The 23,081-nt window shown below is 31.9% G+C and overlaps 5 protein-coding genes across 5 annotated transcripts; 1 reads left to right on the forward strand and 4 right to left on the reverse strand.

Annotated features, from left to right (window-relative positions):
• Positions 1–831: 831 nt before the first annotated feature.
• On the forward strand, positions 832–2,394 carry PGO_132660 (actin; the record flags this gene model as incomplete). The annotated part of the gene is made up of 1 exon (XM_028689782.1): positions 832–2,394. The coding sequence occupies one exon, from the start codon at positions 832–834 to the stop codon at positions 2,392–2,394; it is 1,563 nt and encodes a 520-aa protein (XP_028545583.1).
• A 1,431-nt stretch (positions 2,395–3,825) lies between these two features.
• Positions 3,826–7,338, reverse strand: PGO_132670 (hypothetical protein; the record flags this gene model as incomplete). Its single annotated transcript, XM_028689783.1, has 1 exon — positions 3,826–7,338. The coding sequence occupies one exon, from the start codon at positions 7,336–7,338 to the stop codon at positions 3,826–3,828; it is 3,513 nt and encodes a 1,170-aa protein (XP_028545584.1).
• Positions 7,339–8,955: 1,617 nt separating this feature from the next.
• Positions 8,956–10,602, reverse strand: PGO_132680 (hypothetical protein, conserved; the record flags this gene model as incomplete). Its single annotated transcript, XM_028689784.1, has 1 exon — positions 8,956–10,602. The coding sequence occupies one exon, from the start codon at positions 10,600–10,602 to the stop codon at positions 8,956–8,958; it is 1,647 nt and encodes a 548-aa protein (XP_028545585.1).
• A 1,706-nt stretch (positions 10,603–12,308) lies between these two features.
• Positions 12,309–15,157, reverse strand: PGO_132690 (ERAD-associated E3 ubiquitin-protein ligase HRD1; the record flags this gene model as incomplete). The annotated part of the gene is made up of 4 exons (XM_028689785.1): positions 12,309–12,599; positions 12,962–13,831; positions 14,359–14,622; positions 15,023–15,157. The coding sequence occupies 4 exons, from the start codon at positions 15,155–15,157 to the stop codon at positions 12,309–12,311; spliced, it is 1,560 nt and encodes a 519-aa protein (XP_028545586.1).
• Positions 15,158–17,685: 2,528 nt separating this feature from the next.
• PGO_132700 (hypothetical protein, conserved) lies at positions 17,686–22,641 on the reverse strand (the record flags this gene model as incomplete). The annotated part of the gene is made up of 1 exon (XM_028689786.1): positions 17,686–22,641. The coding sequence occupies one exon, from the start codon at positions 22,639–22,641 to the stop codon at positions 17,686–17,688; it is 4,956 nt and encodes a 1,651-aa protein (XP_028545587.1).
• Between the last annotated feature and the right edge of the window lie 440 nt (positions 22,642–23,081).

The raw sequence follows: 23,081 nt of genomic DNA on the forward strand, positions 1-23,081 counted from the left end.
ATCTATCTTTACCAACTAATCCTTTAAATGCAAAATTAAAAGTAGTGTCATGATGAAAATAGACCAACGTTTTTGAATTTGAAGTATAAAAAAAAAAAAAAAAAATCAGGTTTTACACGAATGGTGATCCATTTTTGAATATCATCTTTATGTGATAATTTTATTTTGTATATTATTCTTTTTTTTTTTAAATTTTGTATCTATAAAAATGCACAACTCTTAGGCTCACTCACGTTCGTAGCCTCTTTCCGGTTATACCCACTTGTCATAAAATGAAGCAAAATTGAATTATAAAAAAAAAAAAAAAATAAAAATAATGTCGCTAATTTTTACAAAGAAAGAGATTGCTACAAAGTTTTACTTTTTTTTTTTTTTCCCCTATTTTACTATACTTCTATAGTATTATGGCACAAAAGGAGAAACCAAAAAAAAAAAAAAAAAAAAAACAGCCAAAATGATAATAAAGCGATACGAAACCAAGTGAATGGGAAGGAAACAATTTTTAATTGAAAGTTGTGAAGTCATGACATATACTTGCCTACTTTCTAATTACGTGCTAATGGGTCCCCAGCCCCTCCAAAAAAGAAAAAAAAAAAAAAGAAGAAAAAGTAGCAAACCGTGGCAAACTTGGCAAACCGAGACAATCGTAACAAACCGTGACAAACCGTGACAAACGGAAGGATCGAATTTTTCAAGGGGTAATTTGAGGGGAAATTATTAATATATCGTGCTACTGGGAAGGAAAAGAGACACATAGGTGGAATTATAGCTATATTTGACAAAAGTTATCAAAAGAAAAAAGAGTGGAGAACCCATTGGTGGAAGAGAAAGATGAAGAATGATGTGAACGAAAGTATTCTTTGCGGAGGTGAAGATATATCTGCTCTTGTTGTTGATTTAGGATTCAGTACAGCTAAAATTGGGCACAACCAAGAAGACACACCAAGAGTTTTTTTAAAAAGTATATGTGGGGAAGATGTATCAGCAGAGGAATGGAATTCAACAAGTGAGATGAACGAAATTGAAAATGGTAGGAATGGTAATATGATGATGAAAAGACGTTCTCCAAAAGAAAAACTGAGATTTCCCCTGAATCTGTACAACCCTAGTGAACATGTGAGAATAAAACCTTTGTTTCAAAAAGACGAGGTAACTATGAGAAGTCATTTGAATAGTGATGTATTTGAAAAGTTATTAGAATACGCAATTGAAGGAATAGATGCAAAAAGAGTATTTGAATGTACAGATGAAATTACGAATCCAATGAAATTAGGTGGCTTAAATTTAAAAATGAATGAACATCCAATTTTGTTGTCCGAATCTAATATACATAATGATAAGATAAGAAAAGAAATGACTGAAATATTATTTGAAAAATATAACATTCCTGCATTATATTTTGCAAAAAAAGCAAAATTAACTTCCTTTAGTTTAGGTAGATGCAATGCACTGGTTGTAGATATTGGTTACAGTGCATTGGATATAAACCCAGTGTATGAAGGATATGTACTTCAGAAAAATTCTTTCCAATTCAATATCGGTGGAAATTATTTCGATCACCTGATTTACAATTTGTTGAAAAAAGATAATGTAAAGGTTGTCCCTTATTTTATGAATCATCAGAGATATACAAATATTACTACAACCCCAGACATATGTAACAATAATATTCATTTAGGTACATTCTCACAACAAAATAAATGTGCGTATAGTAAAATTCATCCATCCTATGCTGAAGAAGCCATTTTAGATGTCATAAGTTATATGAAAGAAACTGTATGTAAAGTACGTGTTGGTCAAGATGAACATGTTAATAAAAAAAGCGAAAACGGGTTAGAGAGTGTAACAGGATCTCATAAAAATTGTAAAGACATTCAATATAATACCAATCAATTAAATAACTCCACAAGGAATACTAATCCATCTAAATGGCAAATAGGATTGGAGAAAGATGAGGAAGAACATTTTGAATTACCAGATGGAATTAAACTTAAGGTAGATTCAAAATATAAATACGACATTGCTGAACACTTATTTCAACCACTCTCATCGGATAATAATTTTAAAGGACTTCCAGATGCCATAGTTAATTGTATAATTTCATCCGATGTAGACATAAGGAAAGATTTGCTACAAGCAATAATTATAACTGGTGGATCTTCCCTTTTCCCAGGACTCATTGAGCGTTTATTTAATTCTCTCAAAGAAAAGGAATGTTTTTCTCAATCCATTAAAATGAAGATATTAAATATGACATCATCTGTGGAATCTTTGTCTTCATCTTGGTTAGGTGGATCAATTCTCGCAAGTCTCGGCACATTTCAGCAGCTCTGGGTTTCGCGTTCAGAGTATGACGATGGGGGACATGGCCTCGTCTTCGACCGCTGCTTTTGATTGCACATCTGTGTAGAGGCATGCACATTTTTGTATACGTACCAGTAGGATGCATTTCACGGGAGAATAACTAATCCAAACACTTTCTCCTCATCAGGTGTACTTCAAATCCACATGAAAGAGGAGAAATCTTCCGTATTTTTTGACCGCTTAATCTGGACTAGCCAACCAGGAGGGGTTTTCTCATATCCAATTTTTTTTTTTTTTTTTTTTCTTTTAATTCACATATGTCTGCATATTTGTGTTATCGATTTTGATAAATTCCCAATATGTTTTTGCATTGATTTCTATGTGTTATCACATGATGTGCATAAGTTCGTTCTTACCTAATCCAAGAGTTCTAGGCAGACAAAAATTTAACCATTTCTTATGATTTTCACAGGGTGCTATTTTTTTTTTTTTTTTTTTTTTTTTGCAAAACAATGTTAATACAATGAAATGGACGAAAAACAAAAAAAAAAAAAATTGCAGCTGAGTGCTCTTTTTCCTGTATCCGTTTATCACATGTACACAGATGCACATTTTCGTCTGCATTTCGCATAATTGTGATTAACTCTCATAAGAAGATTGATACATATACACAGACATACACACATGCACGCCCTCTATACAAAATTCAAGCTTTTCCACTTTCCAATGAATTTAGATGTCATATGTTTGTACCCTTTCTTTTACATCATCGAGAAGGGGAGCCAACACATTCCACAGATAATACACGTTGCACTTGTAGGAGGAGTGAAAAACCAAAAAAAAAAAAAAAAAAAAAAAAATCCTAAAAAAGAAAAACCTCCCGAAGATGATGCCCTGTGCGTTCTTCATAACCTATCTCGTACATAAATTTTTATTTCGATTTTTGCAGAATTACAAAAAGAAAACATTAATTTGTAAATGTCCCATAAAATGCGTAGTATATAATAAGAATATTTTTATTGATATATTCAAAATGATCGTTCTTTTACATCGTGTGGGTAGTTAGTCATATAGGGAAAAAAAAAAAAAAAAAAAACTTGGCAGACATGGTTAATCTTAAGTAAAAAACGTTATGTACCATAGGTGGAATACAAAAATTGTAATTTCTAATTTTATATCCCCAATTTTGTATCATCCATACAGTTAGGGGTTTGGGGTGGGGGCGCGATAAAAAAAGTTGAATTTTGTGATAATCAAAATTAATTTAAAAAAAAAAAAAAGAAAGAAAAAAAAAAAATGTAAAAGTGATAAAAAGGAAAGATGAACAGACATGTGTGGAGGGGATGGGAATAAGGAACATAACTTTTTTAACACATGCAAATTAAATATCTCTTTTTTTTTTTTTTTTTCCTTTTTTGGATGGGGCTTCAAATTGGTCCTCTAAGCAGTAAAGTGTTGTATAAAAAGGGTACATGCATTTAGGGAAGCTTTACATCGTGGTTTCGGTTCTCCATAACCCTTCTAGTCATTTTCCACACCTCTGAAATCGTGCAAGACACTATCGATCACACTTTGAGGTATTTTAGAAATACTTTCATAATCGCTATTTATGGATGCCACAATTTTTTCCCATATGTTCTCCCCCTTGTATGCATATGCGAGTGAAGCCTTTGTATGATTCTTTTCATTTTCTTTTAGATCTCTTCCAGTAGTAGGAGTAATACTATCACAAGCTGTTGTGTTAAAAATTATTTTGGATAACAACTCCTTATTGTCACAATTTAAAGCAATCCAATAGTCATTGTTCAATTCCTCCATTAATTGATTTATATCCCACGTCGCCTTTCCAATGAATCTTTTTATTAGTCTGTTTTCTTCCACACAAGTGTTACTTTTTCGGTTGCTTTCCTTCTCCTCCAAATTCTGATCCCCTTTGTGGAGTGTGATATCTCTTTCCACGTGTGTAATGGGGTCTGCATCTAATGAGGCATCCTTTAGTGGATTCACATCTGAAGCGGTTTCCCGAACCATTTTACCTTCCTTTTCTTGTTCATTTTGCCGCTGCTCTGTGCACACGCCCTGAGGTGTCACCAAGTGATCGTTCGAGTCTGACGAATTCATCAGATTCACATTTTCGTTATATCCTTCGTATATAAAATCATTTACAATTGTGTTTTTAGAGAATTTCTTTATGTTGTGCAAAATTGTTAATCCTGGAAGCGGTCCTCCAAGCCAGAAAAAATTCAATGGATTTCTCACCAAATAGTTGTTGTTCTTTATTCCTACTTTTCCACTGGCAGTTGCTTCTGCTTTGCTCTTCTCCACCTCCCTCCTTCCTTTAATTATGTACGCTTCCTCATTTTTATCATTTTCCTGGGCCTCTTTTTCGTCATCATCTTCCTCGTCATCTTCATCATCTTCCTCGTCATCTTCCTCGTCATCTTCCTCGTCATCTTCATCATCATCTTCGTCATCATCTTCGTCATCATCTTCGTCATCATCTTCATCATCTTCTTCTTCATCATCTTCTTCTTCATCTTCTTCTTCTTCATCTTCTTCTTCATCTTCTATCTCATGTTCAACCTGCCTATCATTCGTTTCGAATTTTTCTTCCTCCTCTTGTCTGTCCCCATTGACGATATTACCATCACTCACAACCACATCAGACTCAGACTCATGCTTCCTTAAGGTATGCTTTCTTCCCTCATTTTTCTTCCTTTTCCTTTGCAGCTCCGTCCTTTGCTGCTTTGCCCTTTTCTTTCTACTTCTACACTGGGCACCTGCACCTTTGTCGAGAACTCCCTCCTCCTGGTCATCAGAATACAATATATTTGTTTCTTTGAATTTCTTAATTTTTTTATGAATCCATTTAATCTCCTCATCCGTAAGTTTTTCTGAGTTTGCAGAGTTGTCATCTAAAAGTGTTTTTCCCCCCATCTCTTCCGCTTCCACTTCCGCTTTTGCAATTCCCTGCACACTTGGATAATCCTGCTTAAGTATGGACATTTTTGTAAAATTTTTTTTTTTTTTTTTTTTTTTTTTTTCTCCTTTATCGAATATATGAATACGATTGTTTATAACAACAACTTTCCATTTGTTGTATTTTTCAAAATATATTTTATAAAATTCATTTAGAAATTGTAGTTTTTTAATTTCTTTTTGGATATCGATAATTGATCCAATGTTATAAGAAGGGAGGAACCTTAAATAAATTGGAACTTTATTCAATTTTATAATATAGTGTGTAATAATATCTAGTAAGTGTTCATCCATCAAAATGAAGAGACTATTTTTTCTGCTGCTCATCAGAGTATTATCCATCTCTTCTCTCCTCCTAACATTCATAGAATCGCTAGCTGAACCATGGGTACTACGAATGTTAATATTATTTTTCTGTTTTTTTGTTCTATTTGTGTAATGTTTGTAGGAACTCCTAAACTGAATTCTTAAAAACATTTCTTGCAAATCTTTCAAAGTTGGGAAATCATCACTACTCTTTTGGTGATCATATAGTAATTCTTTCCTTGCCTCAACTGGAAACTTTTTTTTTTCAATAGCACTTTCCTCTTCATTATTAATGTTATTCTGATTTTCTAGCACAACCAAACTTTCTTCCTTATTATTTTGTTCATTTTTTTTATCTGTTCCTCGATCCTGTATGCTCCTTTCATATTTTACTGGAATGTTAACTGTATCTTCTGTGGATTCAAGTTTCAATTGGATATTTTCATCAACCTTTTGCTTCGTGGTACACTGCTCCTTCTTTTTGATATCCCCTTCGTTATGTTTCGTTTCTTCTTTATCAAATGAGTAGGTCTTAGTAGGTGAACATTCTTCTACTGAAAAATTTTCTGCTGAACATTCTTCTACTTCTCCTCCCCTATGATCCTCAGTTTTATTTTCCAGAATGGGCACATCTGCTTTAACTTGTGGGTGATCATCATCAACAGGATGGTTCTTCTCAATAGTATGTGTTTTAATATTACTTGGGTTAGACGTGTTAATTCTTTCCACGGATGCACTACTGTTATTATTTTGAATAAAATTATCGGTGAGATCTTTTGTATATTTTTTCTTTCTCAGATAAAGCTTATTTAATATTTTTATAACTTCCTTGTCCTTTGATACACCTACATAATTACTGTATAAGGGATGTTTGTTTAAAATTATACCACATACTAGGTTGCTTTTATCACAGTGTGTTATAAGAATGATAGATCGGTTCCATAAAGTGCTGGATGTTAACGGATGTGCGACTAGAATAATGCCCTTTTTAATTTCCTTTTTATAATTGCATTTTTTTAGAACAATGCTGTTTTTGCTTCGTTTCTCTGGACTCGCATAATCTGCAGAAACACCTGCGACATACTCGGCAGTGGCAGCCTCAGTAGTGGTAGCCTCACTCGTGGGAACCTCCATTGTAATCTTCTTGTACGATTCGGGTCTGTTCTTTCCTTTTACATTAGATCCATCTCGAGACAAATCGTCCTGTTGCTTGCCCACTTTTCCAATATTATTCGTCTCATCATACGAACCAAAATTCACCACTCGGAAATTCTTCTTAAACAGAATTTTCTCTTCTTCACAATACCATAAGTTTTTTCCATTTTCCATAGACAACTTTGTATTATGTTTATATGGGTGCTTCATTATGTTTGCTTCATCACCTAAGGCTAGAAGTAAAGAATTTTTAACTCTTCCAAGATGTCTAATAGCTGTAAAACCAACATTAAATATGTCTTCATGGTGTTTCAGATCATCACCTACTGCTTTATTCTTCAAATTACTTCGCATATATTTTATTAATTCACTTCTTAATCTCTTCTTTTTTGATTTTATAGGGCAATAATGTGTACCATTATTCAAATATTGTTTTAGAAAATCATTGTACTTGGTGCACTTTTCATTTTCATATCTGTATACTTTGGATAGGAAACATTTCCATATTTCGTTTTCATCAAAAAACTGGCTCAATTTTGCAACGCTCCTCACCAGGGTGCGCAAAACTTTTTCATTCCGTTTAGAAACAGGCATGTTGTCTCGGGGTGTAACGGTGCAAATGTGTCACGCTGTCTCGGTGTCGCGTTGCCTCGGTGTCACGCTATCTCGGTGTGCACTTTTTTTATTTTTTTACAGACATCAGCTTGGCAAAAAAAAAAAAAAAAAAAAAAAAATTCAAACACGTAACGGTATACGATGTCGAACTCAGAGGGGAGGGGCACCTTATTGTTCTGTGTTTGAACTACTAAAAGATTTTCATCACTTCCACTTTTCACTACTACTTTTACGACCGTTTCTACTATTGCTTTGCTTCTTTAGGTAATCGCATATTTTTTGCCCCTTGGCCCGTTTGGCCGATTTTCCTACTTCGCTTCTTTATTTTTTTTTTTTTTTTTTTATGATTTCATAAAAAAAAAAAAAAAAAAGAATGAGTAATAGGTGATTATTCCATCGTTGTTCTCTCACGCCTTCTCCAATTTAAACGAGTCAAAAAAATTCAAAATGCGTAAGGGAGAGGTTGGGTCACTTATGTGTCCCAGTGGGTTATAAATGGAAGGAGTTGGGTAGCCGTGAGTATTCTTTGAGAGAAATAAAATAAATATTATTTTTCTTGCGTTCTTTTAGTGGCACGTAGCTGTAGCGGCATGTAATTGCAGCAACATGTAATTGCAGCAACATGTAGTTATAGCAACATGTAGTTGTAGCAACATGTACTTGTACAGGCTTTTATTCATATGTATACACTTCCTCTTTTGCTGCAAACGCATTTTGGATTTTATCCAAATGGGCTATTTCCATATGGAACGGGTTAAAAAAAAAAGAAAAAAAAATTGGTAATGAAAGCTCCTTAAAAAAAAAAATTTTCATAAAAAAGAGCGCAACAATACATTTAAGAAAAACAAAAATGTATGTATTTATGTATGTATGTAATTATGTATGTATGTATGTATACATATATATAAATATACATATGAAATACCTTGCGAGCAACAAAAATTCGAAAAACATTTAACACGCATGTATCTCATACTGAATTTATGTAAAATATAACAGCCTTGTCCTTAGAGGCGTGTTTTTTTTTTTTTTTTTATATCGCGTGAGAGGTATCAACATCATAAGGGCGATAGTATATTTTTTTTTTTTTTTTTTTAAAACATCTTGTATCTGCACATATATAAAAAAAAAAAAAAAAAAAAAAAAAAAATATAAATTCTAAAAAAAAAAAAAAAAAAAAAAAAAAAAAAAAAAAAAAAAAAAAAAAAAAAAAAAAAAAAAAAAAAAAAAAAAAAAAAAAAAAAAAAAAAACGAAGAAAAAAAAAATTACAATAAAGTGGAACCTTATAGTTTTTTTTTTTTTTTTTTAAAGTTGAAGTTGTTTAGATTTTTAGCTTATAGAGTATAAAAGGGCAAGCACATTTTGCGCTTGAGAAGTAAAAAAAAAAAAAAAAAAAAAAAAAATGCATCACAAAACAAACTGCTTCTAAATTTTCAACAGAATGAATAATGTATATTTTTTTTTTTGTGTTCCATGCATATACACACCTGTTCTACTATTACCAACTATATTAGCACTCCTTCATTTGGTTGTGATATGTATACATGGTGTATGTCATTTTTTTGAGATTTCCAACTCTAACACGAGCCTTGACTTTACAAGTTAAAGGATGATGTTTTGTGTGCGCGTCCTAAGGAATTGGCATTTTTAAATTCATGAAATGTAGCATACTTTTTTTCCAATGGTTGAGAAATTGTACTTGTGCTACTTTGAAGGAAAACCCGTATCTGCTTCTCCAAGATGAAAATATTATTTTTTTTCTGAATTCCATCTAAAATGTACTTGACAAGATCATCTTGGTTGTGTATGGTTAAGAGCAAGGCAAAAGTTCTTTTCATGAATTTCTTGGTTTCTTCAAGTTTGGCATTCATGAAATTTAAAAAGGATTCTGAAAAATCACTAATGGGTAGATTCATTAAATCTATCTTAGGTAAATTATTTAAAAATAAAAAAACAAAGGAAGAAAGCTTTTTTATGATACAGGAATTTTTATTATCTGAATAAGAACATATCATCCTAAGCATTTCATAATTGTTTACCCCACTACTATGTGCCATGAATTCTTCTATCGCTTTGGTTGAACATTCATCTAAGAAATGATTTTTTGAATCGATTTTTCTTACTATATGTGGAAATGTTTTCAAAAAATATTTACATAAATTTATTTTGTTATCCTGCATACTTATACACAAATGTTTCATTGTTAAAAAACTTTTTTTACATAAACAAGATCTTGGGCTACAGCAATGATTTATTAAATATGACAAAATTCTTTCTACCTTCTCCCATTCTGTAAAAGTCTTCGTGTATTTAGCCAGGATCTGCATATTTGTTAGAATTATGAAATCCTTAACCCAACTTGTCTCCTTCTCATTCTCTCTAAAAAAACTATTCTGGATTATATTGCTACACGTCTGAACTAACTCTCCATTAGATCCGGTATCAAGCGATTCCTCTTTTTCCAATGTTGTCTTTTCTTCTGACATCGACCCTGAATTGTTCATGCACAAGTATGGTTTTTTTTTTTTATCCTCTTTCACCACTTCTGATGCAACAAAGGGATCATTTGTGCACTTGAGTTTTGATCCCATTTTCTCCAATTTGTGAATGTAATCCAGTATATCTTCGTATATGATATTTTCCATAAATTCTATTGCACCTTGCATGTCATAGGTGTCATGCGCTTCTTTGAAGTTACTGTTGGTTGGGTTGGCACTTTCTAAATTAACTGTATTGAGCGTATCATCGTTCAGTGGGTTCACATTATCATTAGCCATGTTCATATCATTTTGATCAATATCCACAGCGTTAGCTATGTTCACACAATCAGAAGTGTCGAGTAGCTCACATTTCATATTAACCCCATTTCTTTTATTAGGATCATTAGATTGATTCTCTTTTGAATGTATGTTCATATAACGTATGCAACTATTCAGGAGCTTGTTTTTATCCCTATTAATTAATCCATAAGGCAAGTTGGTAATTTTGGGTATGTCAGCCCATTCATAATAATAATTAATGACAAAGTCAGGTGTTTTTTTCTTTGGTTCATCTGAAATGTACTTATTCGAATTAACTTTTTTATAATTTCTATTATATTCATCACCCTTTCCCACTGCGTCTAGACACGTCTCTAGTTCCCTTCTCTTATTGGTGCATTTACATTTCTTGCAGTTGTTATCATTGAGGTAGATCTTATCCAGATTCTCATCCTCCCAAGAGAATTCCCTGAAAGTTTCCATATCACCATGAGATGATTTTTCCCCTCTTACATTTAACTATCCTCTTATCCCTTGGGGCGTATTTATATGTCCGTTTACACACACACATATATATATATGTATATATGTATACATATGTAAATATGTATATATTTACATATACATATGTGCATCCGACATACACGAATTAACAGGTAAAACACTTACATAGCTAATAATTTTGGAATTTAAAACGGTGTGAAAAATCCACATGAATGTGGACAGTGAAGTAGCGAAAAATGGAAACGTAAACAAAAGCGGTAAAAAAAAAGGGGAAAAAAAAAAAAAAAAAAAAAAAAAATTTACTTTAATACCCCCCACTTTAATTCACCATTTCTCTTTATTTATAAATTTTTTAAAAGTGAAATTGACCTTAAGGGATACACTAAAATTTATTAGGTGCCTCTTTTTCATAAAATTTGTAAATGTACCATAGTACTATTTCATCGGCAATTATGCTAAAAAAGAAAAAAAAAAATAAAAATAAAAAAATAATGCATTCTTAAAGGTGAGTAAAATTAAGAAGTTCACCATAAATTTAGCGATTTGTTCACAATGCGGGAAAATATATGGACATTGCAATAAACTTACATATACTTAAATTGGCACCATGCACAAATCAGTAATCAACATATATACACATAAACGATTTTATAGCATCTCATTAGGAGAGAGAAAAAAAAAAAAAAAAAAAGGAACTCCAAGTGATTAACCATATTGACACTTTAGCGCGGGAAAAAAAGAAGAAAAAAAAAAAAAAAATTAATCCTGAAAGGGAGAGGTAGGGGGGAAAAGTGTTTACTTCACATAAAACTAGTTTACGTTTATATGGCAGTTTTCTTATTTTATTATTTTCCTCCTTTCTTTTACCTTGTCTAAGACGAAGGCGCCCACATAAAAATTTAGAAGAAACAGTTCAAAATATGTATACATTCGTATATGCTTATATGTGTAAATATGTGCCAGTCTACATTAGTGCATGTCTACATTCGTATATGTGTATATGTTTACCTGCACATATGCACACACCACCTCTTTCTGCTGTTACAAACGAAATAGTAATGCAAACTGGCATATCGTCAAATATTAATGGCCAGTGGGGGACACCCTCATGCATACTCCTCACATGTTTGAAACGGGCAGAATTTTGGAAAAAATTTGATCTTGTTCATAGTTATCACAATAAATCATATGTATAATTCTGTTGTGTTTATTTTAAAACTGTTAATGGGGTAGAAATGTAAAAAAAGTGAAAAAAAAAAAAGGATACACACTTTCGAGTAATGTACGCTTAACACATAAAAAAAAGTGAACATTTTTTGCTAACTCTTAATAATACGGTAAATAGTTTAATTTTTTTTTTTTTTTTTCTTTTGTTTCCTTTTCGAAAGGATTACAATTTTAAACGTTTCATAATCATACACACACACATAATACAACACTGTGTATATTGTTCAGGTTTACAAAAAAAAAAAAAGAAAAAAAGATAGGTACGGTAGGAGAGATAGATATGGTTAGGGTATGATAGGAAAGAGTATATAGTGAGAAAAATATGAGAAATGTGAGAAGAAAAACAAAAAAACGAAAACAAAACGAGTGTTAATCCATTGGGATTAGGCAAAAGGAATAAGTACATGTGAAGTATTACTTATGTAGACACCTCCACTTATAGTTGCGGGAGTTTTCATTCACATACAAACATCACCCCCATCAACCTGCATGAGAGAACATATCTCTTTAGTATATTTCATATCCTCAATGAGAATTTTTTCCAGATAATTCCTAAGCACACTCATTTGGGGCACGTGTGACATTTTATTTAAATATTTCTTAACTTCGTCTTCTTCAACATTCTTTAATACGTTGTAATTCAGTGAGCCATATATGTTTCTCAGCATGATATTTGCCGGCACCGTGCTGTAATTAATTTTGTCCAGTTCCTTTAGACAGGTCAGGCATAACATCCTGTAATAGTCACACTGCAGATTGGTACGAGTCGGGAAATTGGACACGCAAGCGTGGGCAATAAATAGGAAAAAAGAAAAGAGAAGAGAAGACATATACATATATGAACGTATAATGAAAAAAAGCTATAAATATGCAAAAATTTGAAAAAAATATGAACTAATGAAAAAAGCTATAAATACGCAAAAATGTGAAAAAAAATATGAACAACTAATGAAAAAAGCTATAAATATGCAAAAATTTGAAAAAAATATGAACAACTAATGAAAAAAAAAAAAAAAAAAAAAAAAAAAACAGCACATATATATGCACGCATTTAAAAGAGATACATTGAATATTTTCTCATTAAGAAAACAATGCACTATCACGTCCTTACCAGATCTCCAAGTATTTTTATGCGATCCTTAATTTCTACGTTTTCACTGAAAATTAAACAATGTTCATCCTTTGAAGGAGGAATGCTGTTCTCGATAGAGTTATTCAAATAAGGGGAATTTTCTTCATTGGGTAAAAAAGATGCTTTGGTGATTATTTCCTGTACGGTAAGCTGATTTATTTTTTCCTCATCTTTTTCCTCGTGTTGTTTAGAATTATTTTCTTTGTTGTCTTTGTGCGTTTGTGGTTTTATTTCAGTTCTACATATTGGACAAGTCTGTTGTTGAATAAACCATGACTTTAAACATTCCACATGAAAAATATGTGAACACATTAACTTTTTGGAACCTTCTCTTAGATCATCTCTACATATAATACAAGTGCCAACTTCCTTTAATTCTTCTTCCGTTGCATCAGCAAATTTAGTTTCGATATTTTTTGTTAATTCTCGATATCTCTGAAAAGATTTAAATCTCGATATTAACGTTTTCACAACATTTATAACATCTGCTGTCATATGTAATGGCAGATTGCTGAAATTGTTTAAAATAAATACTAAGATGAACACCAAAAATATAATTAAACTCATGATATCATGTAGAGTGTCCAGGAAAAACAATATTGTTGCCTTGGATGATAAACCATTCGGTGATCTCAAATCAATTATATTTACAAAAAATTTAAATATCGAAATCTGGCATGACTCGAATATACTTAAGCTTTCAAAAAAGAGCCACAAATACATGGTCGAATTTTTTAAGGAGTATTTGTAAAAATACGTAAACATTGTTAAATTGGCTACTGACAATAGACACATAAAAATAAAAAGCTTCACGAGGACTCTGGTTCTGGGGACTCCCAATTCGAAGATCTGATGTGTGTGTGTGTGGGGGTGGGGGGGAATTGATAAAATGAATACACTAAAAAAATACAGTGAAACGGAATGAAACGGAATGAAACGGAATGAAACGGAATGAAACGGAATGAAACGGAATGAAACGGAATCAAACGGAATGAAACGGAATGAAACGGAATGAAACGGAATGAAACGGAATGAAACGGAATGAAACGGAATGAAACGGAATGAAACGGAATGAAACGGAATGAAACGGAATGAAACGGAATGAAACGGAATGAAACAGAATGAAACACAATATGACACAATAAAATATAATACAATATATAACAATATAATAAAAATAATCTTCCCCTTTAAACCTTTGAAAGGTCTTATAAGGTACTAATAATGTACACAGAAAAATTGCACCGACCGGGGTGTGTGTGTGGATGATCTACATGGTGCTTATGCATTCGAGTTATAACACAACTACAAGCACCCTATATATGTATATATGTGTATGTATAAATATGTGAAAGACTTGGAGAATGAGTGCTTACATGAGAAACGCGCGAATAAAGAACCAAGTGGTAGGCCTTTAGAATAACGATAAGTGATAAGTACTTAATTAAAATAATCGATGATACTTCTTTTCCATTAATAGTTGGTTTTGTGAACACTAGAAACAAAATCGTATCCATTATAAACTCCCTTGCATTGTCTATGAGTTGTTCTACCTCTAAGTATCGAAGTTCCCCAATGAATACATTGAGTAAAAGTTTGCATAATATTATAAATGTCATCAGGAAGAAGTTATATATGATCTGTAAATCCAGGGGAGAGAAAGGAAGGAGAAAAAAAAAAAAAAAAAAAAAAAAAAAGAATTTTTCATCATTGTTACGTTTGGTTAGCATGTATAGTATATGTTTCAGCATCTCCCATGAATCATGCAAGGCAAAAAAAATTCATGTGGAATTTTGGGCTTTTGAGCAAGTGGTTAGAAAAGTAGTATCATGTCTATAAATCTCTTTCCAATTTCAACTCAAAATGGGCAATTTTCCATGCATTTTTTATTTTATATATTTTGTGCACTTATTTATTTTGTTCCCTTATTTATTTTGTTCCCTTATTTATTTTGTTCCCTTATTTATTTTGTTCCCTTATTTATTTTGTTCATTTATTTATATATTTTATTTTATTTTTTTTGGTTTGTTTTTGAATTACCGTTCTAGGAAACTTCTCGGTTGATAAATAAACCACAGCAGAATAAAATTCATTGTATTTCATAAAAGAATACATTAAAATAAAAGCCAATCCAAGGTGGCTCAGAAGAATGTATAGTCTCATATTAACCTCCATTTTGAACAATTTTCATATGTGCAGTTATTATTTTGGTTTTTGCTGTTTCGTTATAATATTCATGCAGTGGTGCTGAGTACTTCATGAGATTGTACTATCTGAGTGCTTCATAAAATGGTACTATCTGAATATTTCTTGTGATGATGGCCCAGAAATGCACATGTAAATATCTTTTTTTTGTTTGGCCATAAAAAAAAGAAGGAACACTATAATGGGTAGTTCATATATGAGGGAAGAATACATTCCTTCAGTATGGAAGTTATTAATGGCTCCAGAAACAGTTCACGTGCATGTACATTCACGAATGAGTTCTTTAACCTGTACTATTTTGTATATGCAACTGTAAAGGTGTGGTGTGGAAACGCATACAATGCGTCTGTGTACGTGCTTATGAAAATATATATATATGTATATATATATGTATGCATGTACATGTGTAGGTTTACATACAAGTATATATGCGAACAGGGATATACAATATTCGATGTAATATTGTTCATCCCCCTCAAGTGGTCGCAGTACTCTCAAATGTTCGTTCAAGCGAATTCGGGAAAAAAATAAAAAAAAATGAATGTAAAAGAAATTAATTGAGATGAGTAATAATTCATATGTACGCATACATATGTACATATACATACGTACATATACATACGTACATATACATACGTACATATACATACGTACATATACATGTATATTGCGGAATAAAATTGGCAAATGTTCCAGGAACTCCTATTTGGACGTCAGAACAGGTACAATTTCCCATATATTATGAATAATATCCATCATACATGTTTACATTTATATATATAACTTACCTCCATTAGTATTAGTACATATAATAAATGTAGCCCTGCATGAAAAGCACCTTTTTTTTGACATTCATTCTTACCTATGTGCAGCGAGCAGACATATACCAAAAAAAAAAAAAAAAAAAAAAAAAAAAAAAAATTTAAAGAACAAGTGAAAAGTTCAAATACAAAGGTGAGAAAAAATTGTTTGGGGGCCTCATATGTTTAGCAGCAAATTCAATTTTGCTGAATTCGTTTCCTTCAATTTTGACTTTTTTTTTTTTTTCCCAAGGGGCTGCTTGGATATGCTCGTTTCTTTATTCGTAAAATAAGCGAGTTATTGTGTTGACATAATTATGTGGCCCATTATGTATATATATGCATATATATAATATACATATATAGATACATTTTTTTTTTCTTTTTTTCCCTATTTAAATGAACGTCATTTCTTTCATATGCACAAGACTTCATACAAAAAGGAGAAAGAAAAAAAAAATTGAGCTGATGAATGTTTTAATTCTCAACTTTGCAGTTGTGTATTTTTTTTTTTTTTTTTTTTTCTTTTTCCATACCGTGCTCATCTCTGCATAATCTTTTATTTCCAATATGAAGCATCAAACCATGCTGTAGTTAACCAAAATGGATTGGGCAAATTGGATTACGAAAAGTGGACTAAGTAGTCCCAACCCCATAAACTATCAATGCACATAGACACATTCATACATGTGCGTATATATATGCATACATAGAATTAAGAGCAAATGTGTTAAGCAATTTTTCTTGGATTTGCAAAAACTCAATTTTTGGAACACTGTTCAAGCTAAGAGGCCTTAAAAAATGTACCAACAAAAACTTAATCACAACCACATTCTCTCCCCCCTTATGGCCATGTGAAAGAAAAAAAAAAAAAAAAAAAAAAAAAAAAAATTATATCTTCATATACACTGGGATTATTTCTTTCATTTTTCTTTATGTCTAAGTATGTCATATGGATATACTATTATACATCATGACCTATCACATATCTCCATACTTTGGCAATCGTTTGAGTAATCCCTCTGAATCATATAATCCAAAATAACATTAGGAGATGTGGAACATATTACAATATAGATACGATTCCGCACCATACGCATTTTTATTTTATTATATCTGAGTGAGATATGATAATTATTGTGACTTCATATTTCGAATTGGTAATAAAAAAAACTATTTAAAAAAATTTCTCTTGTTCATTGTATATGTATGCAAAAAAAAAAAAAAGGAGTTTAAAATGGCACACTGTAACGACGATAGCATTGATTCGCAATCGTCTGCTTCAGTAAATAAAATAAAAACAGTGAAATGGTGAAGCAACGGTAACAGGACAGGCATAACAGAGCAGAAGTAAAAAAGCAAACGTAAAAAAGCAGACGTAACAAAGTAGATGTAAAAAAGCAGACGTAACAAAGCTGACATAACAAAGCTGACATAACAAAGCTGACATAACAAAGCTGACATAACAAAATAGAGGAATATTTATATAATGCTTTAACCCATTCGAAGGCAGCCTTCAACTACTCCGTTAAAAGATCCCCTTAATATATATATTAAGCTATTTTTCCAAATTAATCTTCTCTCTTTACTAGACATTGGTCATTGGATGTTCAACACAGTTATTCTATGTAAAACTGAACCTCGTTTGTTATTCTCCATTTGGTTAATTCCTCAAGTACAGTTACGAACCCATCCATCTCACACTGTCGGGAACTGAACCGCTCGCAGTAAATCTCGAGCGTTATTCCTTATATAGAATATTAAAGCGTTAAAATTGTTGAGAGAAAGGGAAGAAGAAGAATCTGCTTTAGATGGATTCATTTGAGAATCACTAGGAGGTTCTCCTGTGCATGTAGATGTTGCTACCGCCGTTGTAGATGCGGTTGGTAGTGATGTAGTATTATGATCGGTGAGCTGATTCTGAATATTTTGTATAAAGGATGGATTGAAAGTAATGAAGACATTAGGTGTCCATGACATGCTGACTTTTTCGTATGGATTATGTGCCTTCAAAAGTTTGCGCTTAATTTTTTTTCGAAATGTATGTACATCCACAATTTCGTTAAAACATACGGGGTTATATAGGACCGTTATTTGGCATGAAAACTTGGATTCTACATTTTTTATGAAATTTTCAAAGTGGGTTCTATAAACAAGTAACAGTTCGTATTTTTTCAAATTTTTCAACATATCTATGGTTTTGATTTTTTTTTTTTTCGTAGCGTCGTCTAAGTATGCCAAGTGATATTCTTCGTCCATTGTGTGCATCTGGTTAAGCGGATTTGTAATGTTTTCTGTTGAAACTTTTTTCCCATCAGATATATTTTCATTCTCTCTTACATCTTCGGATATTTCTTCTTCTTTTTTTTGCTGACCCTTCGCCTGTTGTTCCTTCTTTTGCTGCTTCTTCTTTAGCTGTTCATCTTTCTTGTCAGCTTTCTTCTTGCTACAAGTGGTAGAACCTGCATTTTCTGCAGCTCCCTGCACTGCCTCCGATGCATCTTCGGCTTGTAATTCCATTGAGCAGGGTTTTCCATTGTTCCCTTTAACATTTATAAGTTTTATCTTCCTTTTATACATACTGCACGATTTGTCTGGCAGATGGAAATTCAAAATGATGTCGTAGCTTCTCTTCTCAATAAGAAATAAGGAAATCCAATTTTCTCTCTCAAAATTATTATGCAAATTTTTTATAGTTTCTAGTGAATTTTTAGCTATATTCAGAATCAATTCAAACATTTCATGTGGTAAGCTTATTAATATGCAATGAGGATCGTATAATGAACAAATCCAAAATTTTTTTTTTTCATCTTTGTTCTTTTTCCTTGTGTAAAATGAATTTATTAACTTTACTTTATGTTCTTCACTTAAGCAATTGTCATAATCAATAATCAATGGTTTATTAATCCAATCGTGATTAACAATGAATGTTAAAAATTTTATTAATGCTGTTTTCGGGCATATGGAAAAAGAATCTAAAAATTCGTCTGCATCGTATGGTAGTACATCTGATTCTGCTAATATGTCATTTCTTCCACTCCCAAACAAAGATGAATCATCCTTTTTAGACTTTGTCAACTGTCCGCTATTCGTTCCTTTTTTATTCTTATTTGGGTAACTTCCTTTTGGTTCTACTTTCTTAATATCAGATGTTACCTTGTGTTGTTGTGTTGTGCTAACAAGAGGTTCATCATCTTCTGTTCTGTAATCATCGCTACCATACCCATCGCTTGTCTCTTTGCTGGTCAACTTTTTCCTACTGCATAAGGAGTTATAGTACATCCGTTCTTCTACTATCTCTGCAGAAACAATCTTCTGGTGAAGACGATACAAACGTAGAAATTTCTCTTGATGGTTGTTACTCCCAGGGGAGGCATGGTTCTGTTCATAAAAGTAATTTTTCTTGGCGTGTTTTTTAAACTCTTGTGTGTACAGGTAAAAAAGAACATTTTCAACTAACTCATCATAGGAACATATACCTTTGGATGCACACCACAATTTGCAAATTTTAACAGAAAGATGAAAGGAGCTAAATTTTGTAGCATAGTAATATATAAAAGAGGAAATCAATGGTTTAAATATACAATTTCTTAATTTAGGCATATATTCAACATGCTCAATTTTTAAATCGTCTAGGTTGGTTATCTGGATTAGATTTTTTTCTACCATTTTACTGAAAAAAATTTGTAATCTGAACACAACCAATTTGCATATGACATCTATGCAAAAGTTTTTATTTTCTACTTTTGTTGCGAAGGATTTTCCATCTTTTGTTATTCTATTTGCAATTACTCCTTTTGCAATTTCATAAATTCGAAAAAAATTTTGTGCATTCTTATAATTCACATTATTAAATTTTATATCCACAACAATGTCAATCATTTTTTTATTATTTTTTTTATATCCAAGATCTGTCATTTTTAGTAACTCATTTGAACTACTCACATTACAAATGTTGAATATTTTCTCATTTATGCTGTAAAGGATATTCTTTATGTCATTATATAAATCCAATATCTTTTCATAATAGCTAAAGTGTATATCTTTTACTAGTAGGGGGCTTGATAAATGTACAAAGAAACTTTTACTTTTTATTCTTTTTCCACTACACAAATGGGAATTTTCATCCATTTTTAGACATTCAATTTTTTTTTTAAGAGCCTCTCGTAAATCCGTTTCTTCCTTGAATTTCATCATTTTCAGGATGGCTCTGATGGCTTGAGAATGCACTGACTTACTTCTGCTTTCATACAATTCACTGAATAGTGCATCGAAAAAAGCATTTCCAGTGTTGTCTATCTGTTCGGTCTCATCGCTTCCATATCTTAGATTGTACCCTAGTGACCTCGTCTTCTCTTGCATCTGCTTGTTCAAGTTCTCCCTTCGCAACTTCTTGGCAGGCTTCTTCCACATGATAACTTCAAATATTGTGTTGTTTTCGAATCTCCTAATGTTTACCTTGTCTTTCCAAAATTGCTTAAATTTAGATGTGCCCTCTGGGTTGAATATATTTTTTGAAACATCCATGTATCGCATAACATTATTCGTCTTCAAGAAAAACATTACTCCTGTTATTCTTCTCTTCGCCAGTATCCTTTTTTTTTCCTCTGTACCATTTTCCCCACTTTCTAATTCACCCTTCCCTTTGTCATCTGATCTCTTGCATGTTATAAGCACATCTTGGAAGAGCTTCCCTGTGAGATTGTTCTGCTGTGTACCGTTAGTGCTGTTTGTATGTAACTCTTCATTCAGTTGGTTCATCTGATTCGGCTTGTTTATCTGAATCACCTGGTTCACCTGATTCAATGGATCATCTTCAGCTCTTTCTTTCGCCCCTCCCTCCCCCAACCTCACTGGATTAATTTCTCCAATTTTGCTAGCTTCTCCATTTTGGCTAGCTCCTCCAATTTGGTAAAAATCAAAGGACGCAAGACGCACGGCCACCTCCCCTAATCTGTCTGCCAAACCAATGATCAAATTGCGTCTAATATTCCCTAGGATTTTGTTATAATTGTGAAAATGGTTATTCACGAGAAATGGAAAAAACAGCTCTTCTTCATAGTTCATGGAAAAACAATCAATGTTAGATGCAAACAAATCGTAAAAATTTCCACATTTCAAGGCATAATCTGCTTTTTTTGCTTCTTCAATAAGTTCTGTAAGTGAATAAAATGTTGATTGAAACACGTCATAATTCGAATTGAACAAAAAAATGTGTAAACCTTCTTGTGATGGTAACAGTGATTTTGTTGTCTCATTATTGCTCCGCTTCGAATTAGAAAACACCCCGTTTTGGTACTCATACATGTATTCACACAAATTCATAGTACTCAGAAAATTTATAGTTTTTTTAAAAATTTGGAAAAAATCATACATCTTGAGTTCGAACATATAACACACATAGCTGCATAACAAGCCAAGGACAAATGAATTAATATCCATATGGTAGAAAATGTTTCCAAATTTATACTTTTCTCCATGCTTAAATTTTACAAAATTCTTTTCATCACAGGTAGAAAAAGTTTGTAACATTCTCTTATTTATGCACCACAACTTTAGCAATTTAACAGCTTTCTTAAACCCAGGAAAGGTGGAAATGCTTCTTTTTATCACATGATCACACTCGATTAGATGACATTCCGTTAAGATAAATTTCTTCAAAATTGTTCGTTTTGTACATATTGTTTTAATCTTTTGTCTTAACTTATCTTCATCACTCTCTTCGCCTTTACCACTTGGATCCAATTGGGCAGACACTCCTTCATCAAAAGTAGCACTATCCTTTTGAACAATTTTCGGTTCATTTTTTTTAACACTTTTATCCATGTTTGATATGAACAAAGTTGAAGATCCGTTTTTTTTTTTTTTATCTTTAACAAGATTAACATTCATACTATCCTTACGAATTGTTTTTTCATCTATTTTTCTGTTTTCTTCAATGGAGAGAAGATTATAATATTTTCTATAAGTATTCATCAAACTTGTATTAAGCTTTTTTGAAGGAAAAAGAATTATCTGAATGCTTCCAATGTGTTTTTTCTTTTTATGCACACTGAGGACTAGTATAGACTTGGAATTATTTAACCATGTATTTACACTAATGCATATGTCGATAGTATGTGATAAATTTTGTGCGTTTAAATTATGTACAAAATTTTTTTCCAAAAAAAAATTCTTTATCAAAATAATAAACATATTATGATAATGAGGGAGATTTCTATATTTACATTTCTTTCCTAACTTGGTATTCAAATCATATTCAAATCCAATATCTATATTCGTATAATTATTTAACATCATATTGTTCTTATAGCTACCTAAAATTTTACTCCCTTTTAATTTTATACTTTTAGCATATGCTTCTTTGAACTCGTTTTTCTCATGTACTACATATTTGGTTAAATCATCTTTTAAACTATTCACAAAATCGATTGTTGCATCTTTTACTTGTGAAAGCACACTCAAATTAGTTACATTTTTCTTGTGATAATTCAACCCAATTAGTACATCCTTTAGATTACTCTCATTTTTTATATCTTCATAATTTCCATTCACCTTGCTAGCAATCAATTTAAGTTTATCTTGATCAGCATCTTTCATGGAATTTCCCACATCCAACTGGAAGTTCACTTCGCCCAATTTAGGGCGTTCCATTTTTGTAACCTCCTATTAGTTATGATAATGAAAATCTTATTGTCTTGATTTCAGAAAGTTTGTAATTCTTTCTTTCTCCAAGAGAGATGGTGCGAGTTAAAAAAAAAAAAAAAAAAAAAAAAGGGGAGGAGATAATACGAAAAAAGCTTTTCCTATGTGTCTCCTTCGTGACATACACAGTTGGCTATGTAACGTATAATTAGTCTCTCTTTACGATATTTTACTTTTCTTTTCAATGAACCTCCTCCCACATGTGAATGCTTTTCTCCTAAATTTTTGTTTTTTATTTTATTCAAATTCGGAAGTAACTTCCCCTTTTTTTTTTCTTTTTTTTTCTTCTTCTCTTCCTCCTACTCTCTGATATGTTGCACTCAAAAAGTATGTGCTGCCGGGGTGTCAACTTTTCCAAACAAACATGTAATGAAATCCAATTGGATGAA

The sequence above is a fragment of the Plasmodium gonderi genome (assembly GCF_002157705.1).
Source record: "Plasmodium gonderi DNA, contig: Chr13, whole genome shotgun sequence".
NCBI lineage: Eukaryota > Apicomplexa > Aconoidasida > Haemosporida > Plasmodiidae > Plasmodium > Plasmodium gonderi.